Genomic DNA, 8854 nt, shown 5'->3' with positions numbered 1-8854 from the left:
AAAGTCATGAAAAAAGAGTATGAAGCTCAACAATAGGGATAAATGAGAGAGAGAGAAAAAAAAATATTTTAACACTTTAAAGGATCATAACATATTAGTTTCCAATTCATTTTGTATAATTTTTATATCCAATTAAATATCTTCTCGTAATCTTTAATTTAATATCCATGTTAAATATAATTTTTTCATGAATCGAAATTAATGATTTCTTAAAAAAAGAAAAAAAAATGTAAAAAGAATAGAAAATTTGGCGGCAATTTTTTTTTCTTCTTATATATAGATATTTAACAAATAAGGAGCTAAGTAAAATGGTTGTATGTATAGAATCAGGCACTAGTCCATTGTAAATTCATGTTGAACTAGTATACCCACCCGTGCGATGCACGAACATGACATTCAAAACTATATAATTATAAGATGTGATGATATTATAACTATCAAATAGCTTAAATATATTATAAATTATAATCATAATGTAAAATTAATATACTTAATTTTTTCAAAAAAGTCATATTTACATGTGTTGTATCCGTATATTCTATATTTATGTGATTTCATATTTATCGATTCTACAATAAATATGTACTATAAAGGTTTTTATTTTTAAGTTCTATTTAAATTATCTAAATAAATTAGTGATGTTATATTATTTATTTGAGCCATGTTTTTAATTCTTTAAGCTGGTGATATTATATTATTTATTTGAGCCATGTTTTTAATTCTTTAAGCTGGTCCTGTATCTCGCAAGGCCCTAAGCAAAAATTAGACAATGGATCCTTATAATTTTCTTTTATATTAACGATACAATAATAATATATTAGCATAATCGTTTTCAGTCAGTTATTCAAAAGAGTTTTCAAACATAAGACAAGAAAATATAATACACTAAGAATTCAACACTAATGATATAATTTAAAGGGGTTATGGCCTAAAAAATACATGAACTTTGAAAAAAGTTGCAATTTTCACCTCAACTTTCAATTAAGCTCTAAAATACATGAGCTTATATTTTTGTTGTAATTTTCACATAAGTTTGACTTTCAACGAAATTAGAAGCTTAATTGATAATTGAAATCAAGTCAAATATATTAATTTTTGTCTTCTTAGACCTCCGAGCTTCTTATTAATACTCATTATCATTAGAAGTTAGATCAACATCAGGTGAATTTCCGACTGTCAATTAAGCTCTAATTTCGTTGAAAGTCAAACTTAGGTGAAAATTGCAACAAAAATATAAATTCATGTATTTTGAGGCTTCAATTGAAAGTTGATGTGAAAATTGCAACTTTTTTCAAAGTTCATGTATTTTTTTGCCATAACCCCTAATTTAAATGACAAAAAAAAAAAAAACCCTCCACTTTGCATATCATCTTATATTTTGGAATTCTATTTTATTGTTAAGAAAAAAAATTATATACTATATATACTATATAAAAAAAAAATGGGCCCCTGAAAATTTGGGGGGCCCTAAGCGGCAGCATGTTGAGCATGTGTTCAAAGTACGGGCCTAATTCTTATTATCTTTCAAAAGTTTATCTTTTAATCTCCAACATATTTGATGATTTTTTTTTTGTTTTCTTTTCTAATTATAGAAGAAACACATCATACGTATTGAAGGGAATAAGTAAAAATGAGCAATTTTTATATATTACAAAAAGAATGGACATCTTTCTATTAGAAATTAAAAATTAAAATGAGCAATTTTCATTATTAACACAAAATTAAATATACAAATTTGTTTCGTCTTATAGCACAAATTAATTATTCAATAATAACAATATAAAACTAAATATTTAAAAATTCCCTAACTGTTTATATCTTTGCGGTTTTCTGCGCTTCTTCTTCTTCTTCTTCTCATAGTTATGTATCTTCAAATCTAATTTTGTATTTGTCGGCTTTTATTTTGCAACAGTTAGAAAAAAAAAGGTTGAATGTATTTGTGAACATTTAATGAATCCAAACCTATAATGCGAGTTATAGCATATTGAACAATAGGACTAAAAATACATTTATACATTTTCTTTTCATTTATTTTTTCTATTTTTTTAATCATGTCTATATATTTCTTTTTCTCAAATCCACAAAATTTTTTATCATTAATTTCATATAATTATATTTTATATTATGTAACTTTTATATTATTAATGTTATTCCAATCATATAGTATTTGCCAAATTTTCTAATACTACATGTAATTTAAGCAAGCTAAAATTTCCGAACTCTTTTCAATTAGTGAAGGAAATAATTAAAATTTCACCTCGACGGAGTTCAATCATTGCAAGTTCAGGTGAAATTTACAACAAAAAATATAAGTTCATGTATATTTTAGCTAATTTGAAAGTTCAGGTGAAAATTGCAACTTTTATCAAAGTTCGTGTATTTTTTGGCTATAATCCCAATCTATATAATATATAAAAGAGAATTTTTTTCCCTCCAATTTTTCTCTTTCTTCTTCCATCAATTGTTTTTTCATAAGTTCTTATTTTATTTAAACATCATCAAATTTGATTAATAAAAAAAATACTTATTCAATATACACATTAAATTTAAGTTCGTGACAATATCTTTAATATGATACAAAAATCATCAAAAATGAATTTAAAATAAAATCATAAAAAAATTAAATTTAAAATATTTTATTTTCTCTCCTTTCATTAAAATTTTATAATTTTTTATTTATTCGTGTATGAAAATATTTATTTATTTATTATGACGTGTATGTGTAATTTTTATTATCAAATAATTTAAAATTTTTAATAACTATAACTATAATTACATTTATGCAAAGTTCAATATATACATTTTCAAATTATGGGTTTTATTGAGTAATTGTTGTGGATTATTTTATTTATTCTGATAAAATAACATATTTTATTTTTATTTATATTTTGATTCTGTTTAATATTTATATTTTATTTATTTATTTTAATATATCATTTAATTTCGATCTTCATCGTGCATCGCACGAATAATCCCAATAATTAATTAAGAAGCAAAAAATGAAGAATTTATCACATTGTCTTTGATTCTGGCTATCCGCTCCTTCGCAGGCAGCGGCGTGGTGGACTGCATGGAGTTCTTGGCCGTGGGCAGCACCGAAACGACGCGGCGTGAAGCCAACGCTGACTGCGTGTGCGATGCCTTCCAATTTTGTCGACATGTCTAGGGCTCACGTGTTGCCTTTGGTTTGTGGAGTTGATGCACCTCCTTCCACCAACTGCTATGTTGGTGCTCCGCCATCCGCCATCTCAGCACCACCGTTCACTTCATCCATCTCTCTCCTTACTAACACCCACGCACCAACCAGAAACCCTCATTCACGAGATCCGCCATTTAGCGTCGCGCTCCGCTGTTCTGCTGTTGCAACAGCACGGCGCCGCCGCCGGCACTGTTTCTCCCCACTGATTTCCACACCTCGCATGCTCTCCTTTCCGTTTTCTTTGGGCCAGACATCAATTCAAGTTGTTTCTTCTAAAATTGGGATGTGAATTCATTTTATCTTCGATTAAGAAGAGAAAAAAAGTAGATTCAAGATAAGGTATTTATGTAAGACAATTTTCCTTAAATTTCTTTTTATGGTGAAGACATTGAGTGAATTTTGTTGGTTTGATACTTTGATTGCTGAAATCCATATTTATGAATAAAACTGTTGGTGAAATCAGAGATCTGAAAGTTTTGAAATTGTTATTGAAATCACGTTTATGTAGATAATGCCTGAAATTTTGGAGGAAAAAACTGTCAACTTTTTAGTTGGGAAAATAGAAAACTCTGTTTTCATATATACTCCCTCCTTGAATGGATTGGGCCGAGTTACGGCCTAATTTACATTTGGGTTAATTACGCCAAAAACCATGAACTTTGGGCCCATTTCCAAATTTTCCATGAACTTTGATTTTTATCAAATTTTCCCTGAACTTAAAGGCGTGATCAATTTTTCCATGATTTTCGAAAATCCCCAATTTGACTGCTGACTTGGCACCATTTAAGTCACCTGAAAGCTGACTTGGCACCGGCGACGATGTGAAGAAACGACGTCGTCCTATACTCGTGAGGGATTGGGGGAAGAGAGAGAGATGAACGAGGGAGGGAGGCAGAGTGAGATAGAGGAGAGGGGAGCAGGGGCGGCGGCGCAGTCGCGACTTGCCGGATCTTGCAGAGCTTGTCTTGAGAATGCTTCTCGTTCTTTCAAACCCCCAATTTAATTTGGTGTGCATCTATTAGGGTTACAGAGCTTAGCAACCATGAATGAAGTAATCGAACTTGACGAAAACTGGGAGCGGCAAGACGACGGCTTTCGTCCTCCCACGGCCGGCGGAGGGGTGTTGTCACTGTTTGGGTTGATCTGAGAAGTGGGGGAAGGCCTTGATTCTGCTGAGTTGAGTCGATGGAGGCGGCAGACGGTGGTTGTTGCTATTGGCGGCGACCTCGCCGTTTGTCGCCGGATTATGGAGAGAGTAGAGGGAGACGGTGTTGTAGATCTGGGTCGTAGTAAGAGGAAGAGGCGCAACGGCGGCGATGAGCCGCTGTGGTCGCCGAAATTTCAATAGGGGAGAAGAGTTATTTGGGGATCTAGGGCGGTTGTCGCCGGTGTATGCAGAGATTAGGGGAGAGTTGAGAGAGTAGAGGGAGGCAGGACTCCGGTGGCGGCTGGGTTGTTGTCAATCGGAGGAAGAGAGATAGAGGGAGGCGGTGGCGCCTCGCTGTCGCCAAGGAGGAGGAAGGCGGAGGCGGCGTGGAGGTTGTTTTCGCCGAGTTCGGTGAGACAGAGGGCAAGTGAGGGGGAGGTGGGTTTCGAGAAAGAGAAGGGAGAACCGGGGGTATCAGTGGCTGTCGTTGTTGCTTCGGCGAGCTTCGGTGGCAGCGAATTTTCAATGGTGAAGGGGTGGGTTCTGGCGTGAACCGAGAGAGAGATGAGAGGGGACACAGAGAGGGACCAGAGGAGAGCAAGAGAGAGACGAGAGAGATGAGAGAGAATTGCTTTTTTTGTTTTTTTTTTTATATATTATTTTCCATGTGGCAATTTTTGGTCCACGTAAGCGCCATATCAGCTCGTATGGCCTACAAATTGCCAGGTCAGACCGGAGTATTACCGGAGCTGAAATTCATGGAAAAATTGATCACGCCTTTAAGTTCAGGGAAAATTTGATAAAAATCAAAGTTCATGGAAGATTTGGAAATGGGCCCAAAGTTTATGGTTTTTGGCGTAATTAACCCTTTACATTTTTAGTAAGTCCAATAAGATGATATTCCGCCCTTTTTCTACTTTCACACTTTTGAATAGCTCTTCCCTTTCTCCTTTCTCGAAAGTCGCCGACGACAATGTCGATTGCCGCCGCCATAACGCTGCCGCCAACCGCTGTTAAACATCGCTCTCTATCATCACCATCTCCTTCTCTTTGGCTCTCATCTTCATCATTTCAGCCGCCGAAGAATCTCCCGTCCGTCGCCATCTCAGCTAATCTCCGAGTTTTCTCTTCCATGAGCATTCAGGCTCCGCAAAAGGCCTCCGCGACATCGTTTCTCGATCACAAGGAAAGCGGAATTCTTCATTTCGTCAAGTACCACGGACTCGGCAACGACTTCATATTGGTAAGTTTTCCAGCTTCCAAATTGCAATTATATTTTTCTTTTTCGTATTTGACGCATAGTTCTCTCTTTGTGGAAAACAGTAACCAATCTCGTCCAATGAAGTTGGATTTTTTTTTTCTTGTATTTTGGTACGAATTCCTGCTTAAAAAATCTTTCGAACTGGCAGTATTTACTATGAAGCTAATGAAACCTAGATGCCGCTACAGTTTTTACGTGTGCAAACTTTTTGATGTAAGCTAACATCTTAGAACTTAACAAGCAATGGAATGGTGTTGGTGCCTTCTCAACATTTGCTTGATTTTGCCCATACTACAAGTGTAATATATATATATATATTTATAAACACAATTTCTATATATATAAAATTGTCCCTGTGCTTGCTGACACTAACAGAACTGATCATGTGAGTAATTTGTTTGGGTCGATACTTATTTTTATGCTTAAGTTCACTTGATTAGATTGATAATCGAGATTCCGAGGAACCCAAAATAACAACCAAGCAAGCTGTGAAATTGTGTGATAGAAACTTCGGCATTGGCGCTGATGGAGTGATATTTGCATTGCCAGGCACTAATGGCACAGATTATACGATGAGGATCTTTAATTCTGATGGTAGTGAGCCTGAGGTAATTTGTGTTTACATATATAATTTTGGTTGTGTGCTTTAGTTGGGTCATTTGATAAAAAATTATGATATCATATACTCTTTTTGTTAGTCTGGTGATTGACTAATTGTTGAAGTTGCATTGTTCTAATAGTCTCTAAAACTTTCATCTTAAAACGGTGCAAAGATGTGCCTTTAATTTTTATGCATGTTATAACTTATAAAAAAAATAATTTGTTGTTCCAGATTAATTACTGCTCAAAACTGTTTAATGATAAAAGAACCCTCAAGTTTTGAACAATATGTTATGAACTCAAAGATGGGAGGAACTAAGGGAAGAGTTGCCTTTTGTGCTATGTTGTTGTGCTCGCTCACCAGTGGAATTAAAAGACATATACTGGAGTTCATCCCTTCCAATTATGCGTATCGGAAAGCCAACCTTGCACAACAATCTTCTAGTTTCCATAAGTCTTCCAATGATAATAAGACGTGCTGAAAAAACATAATTTGTGTTTCTTCTTTCATTCGTTCACTTATTTATTTGTATTGTACTAAGATGACAGATTGTGGATTGTGAAAATTTCAATAGATTGGCACTTGAATTCCTGAGGTTGATTTCTGATTTTGTTGTCATAGATGTGTGGTAATGGAGTCCGATGCTTTGCCAGATTTATAGCTGAGCTTGAAAATCTTCACGGGAAAAAAAGGTTTATTCATTCTCTAGTATCCTTATTTTGTTGGCATTGTAGGCAAAACTGCGTTTACTTTTGAGGATTAGCCTTGATAAATAAAAATATTAAGGCTAATCCCTTGTTTACTTGGATGAATTGGAACTTTGGTATTATCCCAAGATCCTTGATTATTTTTATCATTTGAGCTAGTTTTGCTTGATTCATATTCCATTGGAAGGGTGGGATTGGAAAAATCCTAGTATTGAGAATAAAAATACTCGATCATGCAAAGTAAACGCCCCCGTAGGGTCTACTCATCTCTTAATTGGTGTTGCAGCTTCAATGTGCATACAGGTGCTGGCCTCATTGTACCTGAGATACAGGAAGATGGAAAGGTACTTCAAGAGTCTTGTTACTTAATTATAAATATACACTTTGTGGGTAGTATCCATAAATCTATCAATTTGGCATGTGTCTCATTCTGTCAATTGTTTATACTTCGTTTTTACCCGTATATGGTCTATCTATCCATCTTCTATGTGTCATATTCTTATTCAAGATTGTTCAGCACTTGGTCGCGTTTTTAGATCAGAGTTGATATCGTTGAGCATCTGGTCTCATTTTCAGGTTAGAGTTGATATGGGTCAGCCAATTCTGGAGGCTTCGGATGTTCCTACAAAGTTAACTGCAAATAAAGATCGGGCTGCTGTTAAGGCAAAGTTGGATGTAGATGGATTGGTTTGGAATGTTACTTGTGTTAGCATGGGAAATCCACACTGTGTCACTTTTGGTACAGAATCATGCAACGTATGCTCTATCTATAACTCTTCAATCTTCTCTCCTTGTGTGGAATATCAATGAGTTAATCTGGTAATTTCTTTGTCCCTTGTGGATCGTGCACACAGGATTTGCAAGTAGATGAACTAAACTTAGCTGAAATCGGTCCAAAATTTGAACATCATCTGATGTTCCCTGCCCGAACTAACACAGGTATTTATCAATTTATACTTGCACTACACAGTTGAATCTGCTATTCCTGGAGCTTTATTTTTCCGTGATCTATCTTTGATTTTACTTATGCTAGCTTATGATAAAACTAGGATGTGATTAGAGAATACTATGTCACTCCAAACAACTAGAAATGAGAAACCATCTCATATATGAACAGGAAATGTCTGTTGTATGTGCTGATCCCCACTGTTTTTTTTTTGGCTAAACTCTCATTTTAATCATCGATTTTTAGGGCATCTCTAACATGCAGTTATAGTATGAAGTAGAAGATATCATCTAAACGCATTGGACTCGTATGATATCTCTTTTGGTTGAGATTTACAATTCTTTTTCTTAACTTGGTTTCAAGAAATAGGATAATCGAAGTGTGAACTAGAACTTGCGATTGAAAACACATGCATTGCTAAATTATGGATCATCTTTGTCATATTGCAGAATTTGTTCAAGTCTTCTCTCCAAGTCACCTTAAAATGCGTGTCTGGGAACGTGGGGCAGGTTCGCATTCCTCTTTCTTTGCATGCATGATTAGATACATTTAGTTCGCTTTTTCAATTTTCTAACCTTTTCCCACCGCGAGCTTGTGCATCTACAACAAAGTTTCACATTTGACTTAATGTGGTTGCTGCTTCAGGTGCAACGCTAGCCTGTGGAACAGGAGCTTGTGCAGTGGTTGTTGCTGCAGTTCTGGAGGGTCGTGCAGATAGAGTAAGTCTAAAACTCTTATCCATTCCTTCCTCTGAGATTCTAGCCTTCTTCTCATACCATCTTTCTTCCATTCAGAGATGCACTGTCGATTTGCCTGGAGGGCCTCTGGACATCGAGTGGAGAGAAAGTGACAATCACATCTACATGACTGGCCCTGCAGAATTTGTATTTTATGGATCTCTTACCCTTTGAATTCATGGTTTCATGAAACTAAATGTATTATTACAAACTTTGATATGAAATCTTTACTTATTCTAGTTTTTGAGAGTATATG

The 8854-nt window shown here is 35.1% G+C and overlaps 1 protein-coding gene across 2 annotated transcripts; it reads left to right on the top strand.

Moving 5' to 3' along the window:
- Nucleotides 1–3020: 3020 nt before the first annotated feature.
- LOC130990365 (diaminopimelate epimerase, chloroplastic-like) lies at nt 3021–8837 on the top strand. 2 transcript variants are annotated; one of them, XM_057914587.1, is made up of 10 exons: nt 3021–3832; nt 5228–5589; nt 6048–6215; nt 6830–6900; nt 7202–7259; nt 7492–7671; nt 7770–7854; nt 8311–8370; nt 8507–8580; nt 8656–8837. In XM_057914587.1, exons 2-10 carry the CDS (start codon nt 5320–5322, stop codon nt 8770–8772), a joined length of 1083 nt encoding a protein of 360 aa, XP_057770570.1. In that variant the 5' UTR covers nt 3021–3832; nt 5228–5319; the 3' UTR covers nt 8773–8837. The 2 variants fall into 2 exon arrangements, with proteins under 2 accessions (XP_057770570.1, XP_057770569.1); XM_057914586.1 differs by lacking the exon at nt 3021–3832 and having other exon boundaries at nt 5215–5589; nt 8507–8837.
- The last annotated feature ends 17 nt before the right edge of the window (nt 8838–8854 follow it).

The sequence above is a fragment of the Salvia miltiorrhiza genome, chromosome 6, assembly GCF_028751815.1.
Source record: "Salvia miltiorrhiza cultivar Shanhuang (shh) chromosome 6, IMPLAD_Smil_shh, whole genome shotgun sequence".
Classification (NCBI taxonomy): Eukaryota; Viridiplantae; Streptophyta; class Magnoliopsida; order Lamiales; family Lamiaceae; genus Salvia; species Salvia miltiorrhiza.
Note: the sequence above shows the minus strand (reverse complement) of the source record. Positions and strands in the feature narration are given on the sequence as shown.